Source organism: Acanthochromis polyacanthus, chromosome 20 (genome assembly GCF_021347895.1).
Source record: "Acanthochromis polyacanthus isolate Apoly-LR-REF ecotype Palm Island chromosome 20, KAUST_Apoly_ChrSc, whole genome shotgun sequence".
NCBI classification, from domain to species: domain Eukaryota; kingdom Metazoa; phylum Chordata; class Actinopteri; family Pomacentridae; genus Acanthochromis; species Acanthochromis polyacanthus.
In genome coordinates, this window is record NC_067132.1 from 8,653,596 (window position 1) to 8,672,467 (window position 18,872).

Sequence of the window (18,872 nt, forward strand, 5' to 3'; positions counted from 1 at the left end):
GAAGTCCACTGATATCTATTAAGTGTGCTTCTGGAACGCATTTAATGTGGGAAGAACACATAACATATATGTAAAATTATATTGTGAATGAAATGTTTTTCTTCGTTAGGTTGACAGTTGCTGTTTTGCGTGCCACTATTCTGTTTTTTTTCTTACCTAGTTCTTCCTGACCTTGCACTCTCTCCTCTCATTCCCCTTTTTCCATCTCTCCCTCTTTGGACTGACAATCATACACAAATAGATTGTATTCAATGAGATGAAAAATTACATAAATATGAACAAATACCAATAATAATACGAATACATTTGGTGCCCATAAATGAGGACAACAGGAGGGTCAACACATGCACTTCACACAACAGCTAGCTTCTCTCAGTCCAGTTCAAACAGACACTGGCCACCTGTATTTTTGTTGTTAAAACATTACGTATCAAAGATGTACTGTATGGTTCTTATACTTTTCTGGTTTGTTAAAAAAAAAAAAGACATGCAATATAAAAAAATCTCACAAATTTTAGGGGTGCTGGGATTAAATTTGCCCTCCGATTGGTTCCCTTGTCTCGACCACCTCATAATTCTCTTCCTCGCTGTTAATGGCCGTTCTGTGATCTCCCTCCTTTCCTGGTCCTTCCTGGTGTTTTATTTCACCCTGTTCCATGTTCTCTTCATCACACGGGCTTCTACTGCTGTAAAACCGCAACAAATGCGTCAAACAAGACAAGACTGAAGCTAGAGGGACCATCAAAAAGCCAAGAACAACATGGCCCCGGAGAGGCATATTTTATTTCATTTGTCAATATACTTCAGGAAACAATATACAAAGCAATGATGTGGTCACCTTTACTGAATGTGTGGTGAAGTTCTGTTATCAATAGATAGTATGGTGGGGGTAAATAAACAGGCCTTTGCAGCTGAGGACCCTGCTCTTCAACAGTGGGGAACAAACAAATGAGAGGGATGGAACGTGCTAGAAAAACAATCCTGTGCATGACATGCTTGTTGAAGATCTCCTGCTGTTGGTCAAAGAGGATGAAAGAAAAAAAAACTGGGGGGTGGGGTGGGGTATCTGCAGGTTCAATGAGGCTTAAGACTTTCAACAAGGCACTAGCGTATGAACCAAACCTAACACTCCAACAAAACAACCAGTGCTCGCTTTAGTTTAACATGTTTATTACAATACATACATTTCACATTTGACCTTGGCCCTCTCGTTGCCCTGCGCTGACTCCAGAGGCGCTTCCACGTTCGCCCACCTCTGATCCGCTGCGGCCGTAATACCACTCCTGAACTGGGTGCTGATGAAAATGTGTGGCTATCATTGTGAATAACTGCTCATCACTACAACTCTTATAAATAAAACCTTTTTTATTCTGTCCTCTTCTTAAAACTCCACTGTTATGTTAACGACTGTACAAAGGAATGAACCAGTGGTACCACCTCAGCGTGAAAAGTCGGAGAGGGGGAAAAGAGGAACAAAAAACAGTAGGAACACAAAGAGGAAAAAAACCCAACAAAAACAAGGAGGGTAAAGTGTGAGGAGAGGGCATGGCAGGGCAGGGCTGAGGCCAGGGGAGGGTAGTGGGAATGGTCCAAAGCAGCACGCCATCACATCTCATATTTAAATTTTTTTTTTTTTTTTTTTTTTAAATCACTCACTCCACCACACCACCAGGCACTGTTTTTTTTTCAGACTGGGAAATGCAGGGCCACCAGAAGCTGCAAACGGATCACTGAACCATTGTTGGCAGTCGCGGTAGATCTGCGGAGGGGATGTTTGCCACGCCTGAGTACATGTTGCAGTTCACCCACAGAAGGTGGAGGGAAAGAATCTAGACAAAATAATCAGCTCACCCAGATTTGAAGAAAGAAACAAACTACGCTGACACCTGTGTGTTATGCTTTATGCTAGGCTTGTGTGTAAATAAATGGCTTCAAACATCCTCCTCCGTTTCCATGCAGGTCACACACACACACACGCTCAATGGTTCAATGATCTTTGAACGGACAAAATGAAGCTTTAAGTCTGCAGACGAGTTAACATGAAGGAAAGGCTAGCTAATGAATGTAGCCGCCTAGGCGTTGATTAGTTTGGATGTCAAAAGCTTTGATAGGCATGGCTTTCCATGGCTTCAATCTACAAAACATATTTACAACATAGATAATAACATCTACAAGAAATCTACATTTTTTTCCCACAACATGGGCTTTTACAAAACTCAGTCTTGTAAATCACCCACCCTCACCCTCCTCCTCCCACCACAGCTCTTCACTTCTCCCTCTTGGATCTCCCAGCCCAACGGTCCAAAGCCAACCCGACTGCAGCTCCTGTGTGTGAGTGTTAAGACTGGGCTCAAGAGGAACCGAACAACTGCTCTCCCTCCAGACTCCAACTATGTGCAATGGGTCTCCCTGCCCCCTCTTTCACCCCTCATTGCCTGCTCCGACTCGCAACCACAAGTCCTCAGACCATGAAAGAATTCTGATTCTTCAACTTTTCAAGTTCTTTGATTTGCTGTCTCAGAAACAGTATCCTGTGGGAAAACAGAGAGAACAACAATTAGTAGCAGGAAAACTGAATTCACATCAACAACAGATGCAAAGTACCTCTGAACTGCATAGAAAAGCTGGAGGTAATAACTGTGTTTATTATTCTAAAGACAAGCTTCATAAGTTCAACCCCTCTGTTTCTCTTAAATGTGATAAATGTAAAGTCAGTGATGGTACAATGCTGCATTTATTTTTGGACTGTCCGTTAATCTAACAGTTCTGGGTTAGAATTTTTGTTTTATAGGAGGAAGCTCCCTTTTGTCAGGGGGTTTGCTCTTTGTGGAGCCTCAGAGGATTCATCTGTGCTCCCTGCACACATACAAGCAGCTCTCCTAATGGGCATGGTGCTAGCAAAAAAAATTATTTAAAAAAAATTGGAAAACACCAACTCTACCATGCTTCAGAAACTGGTTGCATGAATTGGTTTCAGTCATTCATTTAGAAAAACTGCTAAACAGTAGTTTTAAATTTCAACTCAAGATGGAGAAAATATGGGATCCCCGTCTGCAACACCTGGAATCATCCTGACCGCATTTGTATGCTTGATTATTTTACTTTTATTGCTCGCTTCTCTGTACAAAGATGTTTAAGGATTGCTAATGATCAATGGCCGGATCTGACTGAGAAGTCAAGGACCAAAGGCTGGCTGTTAGAAAGGATGCAGGTTTAACCCGTTGCGCTTCAGTGTCCCGCCCGTGGTACACTTTGAGATCTGCATAAGCAATTTGCTAATGTCTGAAACTGCAAACGCGATTATATAAACACTATACGTCGATGGAAAGCTTAGATTCTCATGAATCCGCCGGTATAAACCACTTTCAGATGTGATTACCACAGCGGGTAATATAAACACATTTATCCGACAAACAACGAATATCCATCCATCCATTCTCTATACACGGCTTCAACGCACACAGCACGACTCACATTTCCGGGTTCATTATTACACACAGATGAAAATATTCCACAAAAAACGGCCGTAATCCAACCTTGGACATCCAGACGAAACAAGCCAGTAAACTATTTTGTCCAAAACATGTCTTGAAGTCGGTATATAATCCACGAATCGGTCGTTTTCAAGGAAATGCACCTCGCGATGCGCGTCCAATATTCCCTGTATTTCTCGTCATATTTTTTATTTACAAATAGAATATTAGCGATTTTTGGTACTGAAAATGGCTGGAATTGACTGCAGCTAAAAGGGTTAAAGGCCAATTCACGCTTTCCGCATGACTGATGTGAATTTTGAAAGCCGAATGCAGATGCAGTTCAGTTCATACTGCAATAGGAATGCATCAGTCTGCCCTGTAGATGGTCACATTGCCCACACACTTGGGGGGATGATGAAATTTGTGTCTTGTGTACCCTGGCAGACATACGGATGCAGAACGTATGAATTGGTCTCAAGGCATTGGCTTCACTTTTCAGACCCACAGTCTGCTTCCATCAATTCTGTTACGATCTATGAAACTGCTAGCCTAGCCGCGCTAGACCCAGGTCTGAAGACGCAACGGTCTAGGAACTCTCGACAGGGAGGGAGGCGGGCTAAAAGGTTGTCTTTCAAATCACTCTGCAGCAATTGGGTAGGTATACAACCAATCAGCGCAACGAATAGGCTGACGTAGTTCTTAGAGCGCCGGAAATCAGAGGATGCAGGAGTTCGGTGAAGCCTTATTTATACAGTCAATGGGTGAAGCTCAAGTATATTACAGACATGTTAACAGAAAGATTAATCAGAGTCGGTGCTAATGGAGCTCAACGACTGTTGTCGTTTTTGTTGTCGACCCTGGCAGAGAATTAGGAGCATCCAACCTCGAGGCTTACCGAGGGTAACTAGACTCACCCTGGCAGAGAATTAAATTCGTTGTCGTGGGTTGTCTAGCGCGGCTAGGCTATGAAACTGCCAGACTAAACATGGATTCTTACCTCTGCTCACGCAATGTTGCTTGTATTTCACAGACTCGGACCAAAGACCGCAGGTTTTTGAGCTCGGTGCAGTTCTCAGACATGCAGATGCTGCCCATGGTGTGGGCCTCTTCACGTAGTCTTGACGCCTTTGGGATTGTCACAAAAAATTTTATTTTAAAACACATTTTGCACGATCAGAACCTCGTGTTGAAAAATCTGGTGAGATACAGACCTGTTTCTCTGCGTGTTCTGCAGGCCATCCCTGTACATGCTTGATAAGGTTTTCACTGAAGTGTGCAGCAAGGGTGGGGGTGAAGGAGCAGGAGGGCCGGGCTCCTGAGGCCGAGGGGGGGGCGGAGGCAGAGTTGGGGGCGTTGCTGCTGCTGGAGGCGACATGGTTGGGACCTGGGGAGGGACTCCTCTGACTGCTGGAATTATTGCAAGGTGAGGAAAAACATCAGCATCTCATCTTTCACTTTGTCAGCAACTACTTTCCCTGTGATGCCGACTTCCAGTGAAGAGAATGAAAAAAATGTAGGTCTCTGTTAACAAGCAACTCCTAACAATTTTATTCAGCATCTCAATGCAGTAATCCACAATGGTACATGTTTTAAACGACTTACGGTATCAAAACGGTCAAAACCACAATTCTTATCAGCTCCAGAGGACATTGGCATTATGTTGTCAGTATCTGATGCTTATCTCTTCAATTAGCGTTTTCCTGTATGTGATTGTAATGATGTGCTCATTAGTGTGAGAACAGACATTCACCGAGGCTGTTTTGTAACTGAAAGTGATCTGGATTGACCAGTGCCACCCCTCTATCAAGTTTCATGACATTTGGCCTGTCTTTAGTGAACTGTGTCCTGCTAACACACAAACAGCTCTGAAAACAAACCTCTGGGAGGACTAAGTCTTACATTTCCATGTTGTGTTGTAGTAATAAAACATAGCACCGGTTCATATTTAAACTAGGGCTGCAGCTATTGTGCATATATAATATATGCACAATACAGACAGTGTGGATGTTGGTCTGTGTTCCGCCCGGACGGTTAATTCTGTTGCACAGCGCGCTCATTTCCACTTTTGATGCCGTAACGTACAAAGACAGAGACAGACGATTACTCGATTAATGGACAGCTGCAGCGCTAATTTAAAGCTTGACAGTCAGTATTTCTCCTTACCTCGCTGATTCAATACAGTATCTGATCCATGTGAAACACACTGAACTATGGTTTTAGTTGCACCCTCCACCTCAGTATCTGCAGTAAGAATTCTCATCCTGAGTGCCCACCTCCTCTAAGTGAAGTGTCTTTCCAACTACATCAGCAGCACTTACACACTCTGTCTTTAGTGATTTGTATAAAACCATGTGTGTTCGCACCATCCTCAGATCAACTCTGGAAAGACATCCTGGGTAAGTTTGCATGCAATGATTTCATGAATCTTCAAGCAATTTATGCAATAAACAATAAAAAACCTCTGCTAAAACTATATTTGCTTTCTTGTGGAAATTGTGCCACAAAAGAAAGGAATGACTTGAAAGAATAAAACCAGAAACTGAATAAAAGAGACACTCGTTGTTCCATCATCCACCAGCAGATGGTGCAACAATACCACACAATGAAGACCGTCTAGAAACTGCACCTTTCAGGAGCTGATGTGAATGGGCCCCACATTATGGCAGATGCAGTATTTTTACTCTAACAGGTGTAGATGGCATCAGTGCCTTTAGACATATACGGGTTTGACTAGTTATGCCTTCCTCTTTTTCACAATAAATATAAGACACTGTAAGTATTTAATTACTCAGGAAGCAACAAACAAAGCTTTATAAACCAACAAATATAATCCATGACATCTGGAATAGCCATGCCAGAACCCACAAACAAGCAGAAACCCATGTTTAGCAAACTGCTCAAACATCAGCTGCCCATAAGTATTTGGTGAGTTGTGTGCTTCTACTGACCCTTGGCGCTGGAGGGTGCGTGGGGAGGCCGTGGTGGCGTCGTGGCTGTGCTGCTTATCGCTGGAAAGGGGCTGCTGGGATGTGGGCTGGTTGTGAGATGCCAGCTTGGCTGTTACCATGCTCACCTACAACACACCAAGTAACTACATCAACACAACTCCTTTCCATACGGTCAAAGCATAAAGCATGCAGGTGTTACAGTACCTGTGGTTTTTAATCAACAGGATTTTTACAGATATGTGACATTCCGTTTATTTCTGTTTATATTATCTGTTTATATTACTGCATTTCAAATGAACAACTGGCATTAAATTCAGTGTGATCTGCATTATAATACAATGTAATATAACATTCAATTCTATTGTGTTTAATGTGGAGCATTCATTTAACTAAAACGAACGGTCCTGGCATAAAGACAATGTTTCAATATAAAGCATGTAAGTGCAATCACATCTTTTCACAACGTGAATCAACTGACATTAGGTGTGAGGACTTTGTAGTCGACTTCTTTTAGGATCTAAAATACTGCAACTGAATGTTGTCCTCTTAGTAAATTCTACCAGATTCTCAAGCCTGAAGAAATAGAAGGCACGCCTAAATTTCCATCAGAAGTACTCCATGTTCATACATGCCAACCAGTGATGTCACTTGTCCTTGACAAGAGGTGCTTTTCCCAGGGGAAATGTCCTGATATTCACTCAGCTGGTAGCCTTTGTCACCAAACTGGACACTATATACGCTTGCTGAACACACTACATTTTTGTCTTACTTTCGGTTGTGAGATGACAGGCTGCGTGCTGAGGAGGGGCTTTAGAGGACCAGCATTGGTCTGTGGTGTGCTGATCCTTGGAGAAACATAGGACCTTGGCGATGAGGCGTCTGATGTTAATGACATTGGTGACTGGTTTGATTGCTGAGCTGTTGAGATACAAACAAAAAAACAATAACAATCTAAAAGATCAATGCAATCTGCTCACTGACAAACAGAAAATATACAGGAAGCCCATTACACAACACAAGTAACAGACAAGCCCACAGTGGTGACACACAGCTACTTTCTGTACAGAGTTCATTTACCTTGGTTAGAGAGTTGAGCAGCTTGAGAAAGGATAGCAGTGATATTGAAAGCTGATGGTCCAGCAGTGAGGATCTTGTGAAGCATCGACTGTAATGAAGCTTGTGTGACAGCAGCTGTGAGAACTATAGAGAGAAAAAGACAACGTTAAGACTGACAAAATCAGTTTGGGTACTAGAATGGCTTACACACTGCACCACAGTGAATCTGACAAATGATTTCAGCAGCATGTCCCATTATAAATACTAACAGGAACACTGTCTCTTTCTGTGAAAATAAAAATACCATAAGATAAACTTCATTGATCCCTCACCTGTAAATTTTACACTTTATTGCAGCAAGATAGATGAGGCAAGGAAGAAGAGATTAGGTTAAAACATTCTATGTTTATTATTGATAATTATGTACACTACTGCCTGGAAAGAAAGATGTCGCTCCTGGTTTGGATGAAAATAATTATTCAATAAACATGCCACTGCATAGGCAACTTTTTTTCAAAGTGCAAGTTGAAACTCTCATGTCGCATGAATGATGATCATTAAGCTGTTCTGTGTTGCTCCAAACACCACTAGCTACAGTGGTGGAAAGTTGAACTTTTATTTGTTCCATGGGTCTGTCAGTCGGTTCCTGCCTGATGTGTAAGACGAGTTATTTAGCTGTTGTGTATTCCTCTGACAAAACTGAGGAAGAAGAGGCTGGTGGAGAGGGAGCAGTTGGACTTCAACACACCTGATGATCAGAGTGCAGGCAGACACACTGCCTGAAGAAGTGAACAGAAACCTGTAACACATTCAGTTACAATAGCTAATGCAGTAGTAGAATTGAAAACTCAATGAACATTAATCATTAGTTTGTTTTCTAAACACTGTATGAAAATGATCAGCTGTGCATTAAAGACGCGCTGTGCTCAGCCTCTAAAAAGACAGTGCACTTAAATGTGCTGTTTTCTCCACTCCATACCGCAGTCACCTAGCAGCATCTACTGCAGCTGGAATGGTGAGCTGTTCAGGGAATGTTGCTAAGTGTAGTGTCTATCGATAAGTGACTGTTCATGTAGTGAGGTGCGACAATTGGAGAATGATGGTTGCACCAGTGTGACTAGTGAAGGAGAACTGACAGTAAAGTGACTTCTTAATAAAAGAAGGAACCTCTTGGTGCCCTTATTATGAAATCACCTATGTTACTGTGACAGTAACAAATCATATTAATTCACAACAACTGAAAGACATCTGGCAATTTTTATGCATTTATAGGGAACTAAATTATTGTAGAAAGTAAAGTCAGCTCCCTATTATACATATAGGATGTGTTTTGTGGAGTGTTGAGTGTGATTCAGCACAAGTGATTCTGCTTCTAAATTTTACAGCAACCCAAAGCTGTTCGATCCAACGTAATTCTGCAACTCTGTATGCCTGCTTACAGTCTGCAAGCTGCTCTGACTGTGGCTGGCATCTCTGATGTGTGAAATTCATTTGAGATATGAAATGCAGGTTTCTAGAATTACTGACAGTTGACTATTTTTATTTGTTATAGACTTTGTCTCAGCACACATAAAAACTACGTTTCTGTGATAACAGAGAGACAAGGAGAGATCTTGTTTTCAAGTAGCTGTTTCAACAAAACAGCTACTACTCTCTATAGCAGAAGAATGAAAAAACAGATAATTGCCTTACTGACCCTATTTCAACATGACTGGTCCCCCAGTTACAAAGAAGGTTAGAAACATCCGATGTAAAAATACAGATGAGCTGAAGACTGCTGTCAAAGAATCAGCATCAAGCCACATTAAAGCAGTAACTCACAGTAAACGAATCCCAACCAAGTACTGAGTGTATAAAACATGCTTTTTAAGATGTAAATCTTTTTTGGAATGTTCTTAAAGAATATTCTAATAATCTGAGACAATAGATTTAGGATTAATAAATCAAAATTTTGAATTAAATGAATTCTTTCACAATGCTCTAGTTTTTCGAGATGCAATAGTAGTATAACAAGTGCTCCTCAAACAGTGTCCACAGCTGGCTGAATGTAGACACGGGCTGAATGTGTTATGCGCATCTAATTTCTGCATTTCCAGTTACCTTCATTTATTTTTGCCATGTCAACACTGGCATTGTTGAGCTGCAGGGCAGTCTGAAGTGCTGGGAGAAGCTGGCGAAGCAGGGTGGGGTCCTGGAGTAGTGGAGGAGCTGGAGACTGCAGGACTGGGGACACTGGTACTGTGGATGCAGATGATCCAGGTGGTCCCGACGAGGGGTTCAAGCTCCCTGAGCCTGAAGATGATGACTGGGACTGGGTGGCAAGGGTCGCAGCAGGTTTCTCCACCTGAGCTGACTCTGTGGAGACGGCAGAAAAATAAAAGTAAAAAAAGAGGATGTCATTTTACCAACAAAGGCAGTGTCACAAATCTTTTATCTTCAAAAGTGTATGTTCATATTCTTCTGACTCCAGAACAGCATTCATCTGAATGGCTAAAATTCAGAGACTAAGTTTCCAACACAGGGGGGTCAGGCAAAAAGGTGAATCAATCCCAACGTCTGCGCTAACACAACATTAATCACTGATCTGCAAGTGAACACTCCTGGTAAACTACTTTGTAATGTGACTACTGTACATCTACTATTTATCTTGCAATTCTGTCTGTGAAAATTCTGTCTGTCAGTGTTACAAGCTGCAGTGTTTTGGCATCTTATAAAGCATACCCACATTGATCCGCTACTCCAGCTAGATTTTGCAGATTGTATTTCATTGTTTGGTGGCTCCACTGAACACCTTGCCCCCCTTAACAACAGGTCCTGGGCTTGGTACTTACTTTTTTCCCCCCAAAGTGAGACATGTGCTTCTAAGTTCAGTATTTTAGGAGCGCATACAGAACTTTGGATGCAATCGGGATACAAGAAAGCATTTAAAAGCAAACGGAGTTCACTGATTTGAATCCAACAGCTATTCAATAATTTCTTTATTAAAATATATATAAAAAAATTATAATTAGTTAATTATCTATACTTCAGATTGCTTTAAGCTGTTTAAATAACATGGACACATGTAAAATAAAGCATTGCTTTTTAGCTTAGCCTTTTGATGAATATGTATACGTAGCTTTGATTTTTATTAGCTTCAGACAGAAGCAGTAAAACATTGAGTGCAGTATTTATGAGTAATAACTTTAAGTTTGAGGCCACAGCTGTCACCTCTGTGTATGGTTACCACTGTTACAGGTGTCGTTCTTGTTTGTTACAAGCAAGTGCAGTGTCTCCTCTTGGATTTTTTTCAGCAGCGGCGGCAGGATCCCTGGGAGCTATGGCGGCGCAAACAAATGACACCTGACTGCAGATTTTACTTTTACAAACTATTTATTAAATGTCCAGTTGAAAATAGCGTTTTAAAGGCTGAATGTAAAAATGAAAAATAAAAAAAAAAACAATCAAAATATTTGAACAAGCTCATCTGAAAATGCAGTCAGCAGTTACATCATGGTGTGTGGATATTAGCTTAATGCTATTAATCAGTTTACTCATATTAGCGACACTGAGTTAGCAACGGGCCCAACTACCTGAATCTACCGATATGTTACATAACATTAGCTGGACATCAGTATTTTGTGAATGCCTATTTAACTTGCAAAATCTATTATGAGTTATCTTGAGCTAATAGCTTTTCTCCAGTAAGTCGCTGCCCTATTTTCCAAGACGACATTCCTCTGATTCTCTGACCTGGTGCCTGGGTGCTTGATGTGACGTCACTTTCAAGTCCACGCTCTTACGAGGAATTAATGTCGTATTAACCCGACGTATCATAGAGTAGATACTGAGCAAGATAGTTATCTTTAGTTTACCTTAGTACTCGCAAGTACCCAACACAGTGCAAGACTCTGCTGTTAAGGTGGAGACATGCGGCGGTGGTGTATTTGTGACAATTAAAAAAAAGAAAGAAAGAAATTTGAAAGAGCGGTAGCTAGGATTTAGGAATGGTCCTAAAGGAATGTAGAGGAAAATCTAAAGTGTCTATTGTCTCTGCTCTGCTGCCATACAGCTGACAAACTCCTCAGCAAATCCAGTTAAAATTATAATGCTATATTACTATGAACCACTCCACCTCCTCTGTTACTGCGGCTCACTTAGCATTAGGACAGCTATTTGTTCTCTCCACTATAGAGCAGCAACATCTTTATAGTAGATGATTGACATGCTCACTAAAATCCCATTTACTACCTGGGCTTGCTTGAGAAAGGAAGTCATAGTTGGATGACATTATTACAGTTGTCCAACACTATATCTTTAGTAAGCATCTAGAGCAGGGGTCGGCAAGTAGATGTGGCTTCGGGCCAAAATGTTTGTAAACAATCGAACAGCGGGCCAACCTGAGGGGGGTGCGCTCTGATACCGCGAGCAGAGGAGCTTCTACAGCTGATTGCCGCTGCTTGGGACACGCGTTTCAATTCTGATCACAGATGTATTAAAAATGACTCCCGAGACACACATGTTTTGCACACACTGTTGCTCAGTGAAATCTGGCTGGTACAACTGTGTCCGACCAGTGGCGCAAATGCGGAAATGCCCGGCAGCAGCCGACCACGAGAGTTTCGTGACGGCCTGGCTTGGCTCCGTGCCAAATTAAATTTTCAAAACATCTGGCGGGCCAGATATTATTCCTGATGGGCCAGTTTTGGCCTGCGGGCCGCCAGTTGCCGACCACTGATCTAGAGGATAACTTGGATGGAGCACCAGCATTAATCCTAGAACTGACTAAATCTTTTGATAGCAACATGAAAGATGTCCAACTGAAAGAAGCCTTAGATCCAGATTATCTGTGCTCCATTGGCAGTGTTAGTTTAACATTAGTTTACCTTCTTAACCTCAGCTGCTGTCTACACGTTTGCAGTTTGTCTCAAACAGTCACTATTGCTTCGTAGTTCATAATTAGTTTCTTCCAAGAACTGGCAATGTCTGATAACATTTCTGACAGACACATAAATGTTACTGAATTTGATGAGCTTTTTGTTAATGGCAGTACCAAATGTCAAACTGATAAATTTGTTGAATAAGACTAACTTTATTCAGCAAAAGAAAACCTTTACTGATCAAGAGCTGCAGTGTGTGAATCCACAGAAGCTGCAGGTTATTGAATAAAACTTTACCTGAAAACACTGACACAGTCCAAAAATATGCTGAGGATAACTAATTTTTCTAAATTGCCCGTAGGTGTGAATGTGAGTTTGATTGTCTGTATATGTAGCCCTGCGACAGACTGGTGACCTGTCCAGGGTGTCCCCCGTCTTCAGCCTAAGGGTGCTTTCACACCTGTTAGTCCGTTAGAGTAGTTCGTTTGGACCCAAAAGTTGTTACAATGTTGCTAATTTCAACTGGTTCGGTTCGCATTCACACCAGTGTTTTCACAGTTGAACCAACTACGATGAATGTTATATCTCCCCCAGTCGTTTGGCGGCGCTGTTCAGAAAAATAAGGTGTTTTAGATGACGCAGGTGAACGCTGATTGGCGCGGCACGTGAAGAGGGAAAAATCCCGGAAGAAAACATTCCATGGCTCAAGGTTTATTCGTAAACAAAGAACTATGCTCTCCTGTTCGTTCTTGTTGCCATATATTCGTATCATTGCTTTATGCAGCAAGCACAAATACTGCTGTTGTTCCAGCATGAAGCTCGCATTCGGTACGAGAACATTACACAGTCGTTTTTGGCTACGGAAGCTCCTGTAGACCAAAACGTCTGCTGCGCCATCAAGCCGGTCCGAATGGAGACAGGTTTGTGTTCTCACCAGGAGCGAACCGAACTGGAGTTCACATAGAAGCGGACCGAGACCACCTTCTAGAGGTGGTCTCGGTCCGGTTCTTTAGTCCGCACCAAAAACATCTGGTCTGCTTTCACACCAGCCCAAACGAACCGTACTTGCTGGTGTTGCGGACTCCAGTCTGCTTTTAGCGGTGAAAGCACCCTTAGTCAGCTGGGATAGACTCCAGGACCCACGGCCACCCGAGTGAGGATGAAGCGGTGGATAGATGATAAATGGATGAAAACACTGCAACTGCTCCAGCACAGTAATAGCTTCATCCTCTTTGTTGTGTTATCAACCTTTGCTTAAAAAGGATGATTGGATCTTACTATAATACTTCATATTAACAGACATGTTGCTCCTGAATCCAATTTACAGTTTGCACATATCTATATTAGTGATGTACACAAGTATCTAACTAGTGTAGATACTGAATTTCACTCTAATCTTTCCTGTATTTTGTGCTGCTGCACCATGAATTCAACATAAAACAAAACTTACAATTTTACAATAGGATTTTAAATTTTACAACAACTATAAGGGCACATAGACCTCCACCAAGGCCAATGCCCTTGCCCTCAATTTCAAAGAAAGCGATGCGAGAAAAAAAACATAGGAATTACTGTGAAGCTGGCATCGGTAGTTTATCTGTAACGCTTTCTAATGAAAACAGCTTGTTGCTCCATTATGAGGATACCTCTTGTCAGCTTCCATTTAGTTTTTATCACACTGTGACCTGAGGGCAGAAATGTCAGTCTTGGCTGATACATTCAACACACAGGTCCTGCTGCAGGACTAATTGTCATGTGCACAGCTACAAACACTACATGGGGCTGAGTTGCTGTGAGCCACGATCATCAGAGATGCTACTACAGCCATGCTGCCCTCCACGTGTCTGTCACTACAGTCAAAATTTAAAGTTATAATATTTTCAAGAAGTACTCACTTGTCTTCACATTTTACTGCATTTAGTATACGAGTGTACAGCAAGTGTTACTATCAACACAATCTTTCAACAACACACGAACAGGTGCGCCGACTGCGACATAATCCAATGACAGCGTAGTTTGAGTGATTAACTGCTGCCAACTAGCGATGATTTTATGAACATAGAATTGCTGTGGTGAATGTACAAACAAACAAACATGCCTCCAGGACATCAAACTACATCACTGATTGTGTCTTTTTATGTCTTTCTTTGCATTCAGTTTTCAAAAGTATTTATTTATGAATGCATCTGACATCTGGTGTCCCAGGCAGTCATCAAAACATAAACCTGTTGAAGGCAAAACGTTTCTGGGAGTAGTTACTTGATATGCAGAAACAGGTTATTCATGATAAGTGGGACCTATTCAGCACAACCTCAAGTCTGTTAGTATACACGTATACTGAAGTAAACACTTATGTTACTTCATTGAACAGTGCTACCACATGATAAAAATGCTCTGTAACATTTTGCCTGGAATTGGCCTGTCGTATCTTTGGGTGAATTCTGATAACACCAGAAGACATCTAAATAAAAAAAGATTATTGTGATACATACAACACCAGTGCTTTTGCTTCTAGTGCAGAAACCAATACAATGTGCAGTGGCAAATGTAGATCAAGTTCGTATATGGCCACTACACAGCTTTCAGAATTCACCTTCAAATTGTTGAAATACATCCTACAAAGAGGAGTCCACCCAAACAGCTGTTTCCACCGGCATGCAGACTTCTTAGTCATGTCATTAGAGAAAGGAGCGCATACTGAATATATGTAAGAACAGGGACAACAGGCAGACTGATGCATGTCACATAGTGCAAAATCTTTGAAAAAAATCTAAAATCTCACATTTGACAGTACCACAACAAAAAAGAATATTCACCAGAACCACTCAGTTGGAAATGGATGCCAACAAGCAGAGTGATGCTTAACACCTGACTAACAAACAGCAACCTCTCCAAGGCTTACAGTGCAAGAACTTTGCTCATTATATATATATATATATATATAAGACTAAAACTCAGAATGTGCAGGGTGACAAATTATTTGGCTTATTATGACTAAAGTTTTGAGATTCAACCCAACATGGCTTTCTGATCTCCGCCAATCATGGCTTGGTAAAAAAAAAAAAAAAAAAGGTCTGAAAATAAATGACTATGATCATCAAACACACTGTTATTAATCATGATTTGATCTTCCAACCTGATAATACTGACTGGCTGTGGACTGTAAGACTGCGTCCAACTGGAGTCAATCAGTTGCAATGTCCAAATCATATCAATGATTGATCAGAAAATGGGATTTTTCTGTGTACCTACTGCAACTACACAAAAGCCACTGAATTACACAAAGCAGACACAACAATTAAAACCACTGACAGCTGAATGAATGATTTGACTATTTTTTTGTTGGGAAACCTGGGGCCTGGCATTCATGTGGACGTTACTCTGACCATCCACTTTAAACATTAGATGGTATTCCACTACAGGAAATTAAGCCAGGTGCTACAGTAATGGCAAATGTTTAAAGAAACAGATCCCTAATAATCCTTTTCAGCTTTTCTGTTTCCATTACGGTGGAAGACAGCTTTGACTGTGACTTCAAACTGCGAATGCCCCAAAAAGTATGGCAGAAATTAATGGAGAAGACTGAAAAACTCAAAGTATATTAAGAGGACAGTAAAGGGGTTTGTCGTCCTCTCTGAGCGTAACCAATTGCATCAATCAGAGTCAAGACCTGGGACCACATTTTTTTATTTTTTTTTTTTACTACCAATTCTGAACTAGATAGATTTCTCTTCCCTGAAAACAACACTGAAGAAGCTTCTTGAGTTGGGTTCCTTTGGTCAGACCATGCACAAAGGTTGGGTTGTCCTAAAATGGCCTGCAAGATCCTGTAGTAGAAAGTTACCCGTTTTGCAGACAAAGTCCACCTCTCAATGACAATAGTAACCACCGGTCCAATGCATCCTACCACAAAGCAAACGCTGCTTAGGAATCGTATTGGGGAACACAGTAAAAAGCCTCAAGTGTTCACCCAGCCTCCAAAGCCTTAGGACCTAAAGGATCCCGCTGCCAGACACAACAGGACAAACACTAGAGGTTTGTTCAAGTTCATGGCCCAACAGGTCAGAGCTGTTTTGGCCAGCAGAGGGGGGCCTCCACAACAGTAGGCAGGTGGCTTTAATATGTAGCTGTGTGGTGACACACTATTTACTAAGAGGATTTCTGATGACAATTAATGTACTCAATTAGTCTTAAAACACAGCAAGACTACAAAGCCTAAAGCATCAGCAGCTGGCATGACTCAGCCAGTTATAGTTCTCAAATGTTTGGTAAGGAGCTCCGTAGCATTCATCTGCCTCAGATTAGCACAGCACTCATTACTGACTAACAATAACAGCAAAGTTGACATAAAGGACGTCAATGAAGCAGTTACACACACTGATAAGTAAAAATTATGGATTAGTAACAATATATGCAACTCTTTACTAGGACCAGTCAAATCCAGGGGGCTGCCGATGCTTGCATGTGCCTCCCTTCTGTGAAGTCCCTGTCCTTGGGGAAAACTGTTGATCAACAGCCAGTCTTTGGTTGCTTCCTTTTGCCTCTGCTATCCTGTGAAACATGGAATACAACAGAAATTCTTGGTCATGTTTGTATTCTTTATGTGACACGTACATGCGACTAAAATCAGGCCCAACTTGGCTAAATATCACCTACCTCTCAAAGCCATGTCTTTGGGCTTCTCCCACTGGGACACTTCCTGTCCTACAGTTATAATAGTATTCTCTTTCCAGAGGAACTGAATGCTGCTCATGACCAGCTCAGTCAGCCACGGTTCGCTACGGCTGCAGAGAAAGGAGCAATACTTTAGGAACATAAGAGCCAATCAGACAGAAAGGCAATTGTGTCTCTCTCTCTGTGTGTGTGTGTTGGTTGTGTGTAACTGATGTGTGTGTGTGTGTGTGTGTGTGTGTGTGTGTGTGTGTGTGCGTGCTGAGAGGATCTGATGCAAGAGCTTGTAATTTACAAAAGATGTTTGGTTACAAGCAGAAAGCTACGGCTGGCCTGTTTTCACACAATCTTTTCAAGTGGGAAGGAAGGTTTATTTCAGAGACAGCTTCAGATTTATAAGGTATCTACAGTTTACCAGTTTGTCCTTTAAAAGACTGTTGTGACTGGTTTTTTGTGCTCCATCTCCAGTACCCAGTTGAAATTTTACGATGTACTCCTTCCTCTATTATGTTACTGTAATTTATTTTTATTATGAGACAGCAATTTGAGACTTGCACATAAAATGTATTACTATTTATACTGAATCATAGGCAAACTGGACATCGCTCAACTTAAAAACTTTCATTCATGTCATTTATGCTTCTCAAGAGCATTATAACTGAAATAAAGCATATTAAAGTAGGAAGGCTCAAAGGGATTTGATTGTGAATTAAAGTGTAAATATTGTGAAAACAATGGATGTTTTTAGTCTTAACATTAATAAGACACAACAAAATTAAGTATCAAATGCAAAAAACTACAGACGCTCAACAGTCTATTAAACAGGAGACGACATAAAAAAAAAATCCATCTTCAGCTCCCATACTACGGCAGAGGCAGTACTTACTGTGTCTGAGGTCTTGCTAGGGTTAGAATGTGAGTTGGAGCTATGAAGGGAACTGTGGTTGTGAGAATTTTCTTGGGGAGAATAGCTGGTCCCTGAAACAAAACACAAGCAGAAGGAAATATTCATCACTAACAGCCAACAACAGTAAAATGCCAAGTTGACTGACCTAACTGTGAAAAGCCTGGATGAGAATAAAAGCTGTCATGTTACCAAATTCCTTTCACTTTAGACATATGCACAGTATCAACATATGCCGCTCTTGGTAAAGTTTGCCGAACTACAAAGCACTGCAAACCCAGAACAATGATAAACTTCTTAATGTATTTGACATCTCCTCTGGAGCAGTGATGATATACATTCCTGACTGTAGCTGGGGCAGAGACCTGCAGTAGAGTACCGTGACAGTAGGGACAGAAATCGTTAAGATTTGAACGGTACTACTACTTTACCAATACTGCTTATTGATCCGGTACGTAAATAGCATTTATCTGCACTTTCTGTTGTTTCTTTGTTTATAAGAGAAAAGATACACAAGAACAGAATAAAGACTACTTTATTTCTCATACATACTGTATATAAATTAATTGAAAACAGACACTAATGTTATGTTGATGGGAATCAGAGCACTGTGAACAGTGTCAAAGGTTCTACTCATAAACAAACACCACGCATTAAACTGTCGTGCAATATTAGAATTTAAACCCCACTTTGAACAGATACTAGGTGAATCTTCATGCTTCACTTTAGAGTATAAAATGAATGCAGGACTTTGACAGTCTTATTACTGTGTGATTTTATTAGTTTACTGAAAAAACAGTTTCTGTACTACTTTTACACAACATTCAGCTGCAGAAACAGTGAACATAAAGACAGAGTTTGTCTGCAGCCCCTAAATCACTTAATCCTGCTGCTCCCACTCTAAAGTGAAATTCTGAAAGCAGTTCAGATGACACTCTGAATTTCAGAAAAACTTATC

The 18,872-nt window shown here is 41.2% G+C and overlaps 1 protein-coding gene across 1 annotated transcript in view; it reads right to left on the reverse strand.

Annotated features, from left to right (window-relative positions):
- Window positions 1–764: 764 nt before the first annotated feature.
- waca (WW domain containing adaptor with coiled-coil a) overlaps window positions 765–18,872 on the reverse strand; it is a 38,494-nt gene continuing 20,386 nt past the window's right edge. Inside the window, 11 exon segments of the mRNA XM_051940329.1 lie at window positions 765–2,531; window positions 4,474–4,601; window positions 4,688–4,883; window positions 6,425–6,549; window positions 7,194–7,342; window positions 7,502–7,624; window positions 9,581–9,835; window positions 16,765–16,890; window positions 16,996–17,038; window positions 17,040–17,143; window positions 17,893–17,988. Coding sequence (XP_051796289.1) covers window positions 2,462–2,531; window positions 4,474–4,601; window positions 4,688–4,883; window positions 6,425–6,549; window positions 7,194–7,342; window positions 7,502–7,624; window positions 9,581–9,835; window positions 16,765–16,890; window positions 16,996–17,038; window positions 17,040–17,143; window positions 17,893–17,988 — 1,415 coding nt within the window. The 3' untranslated portion in view covers window positions 765–2,461.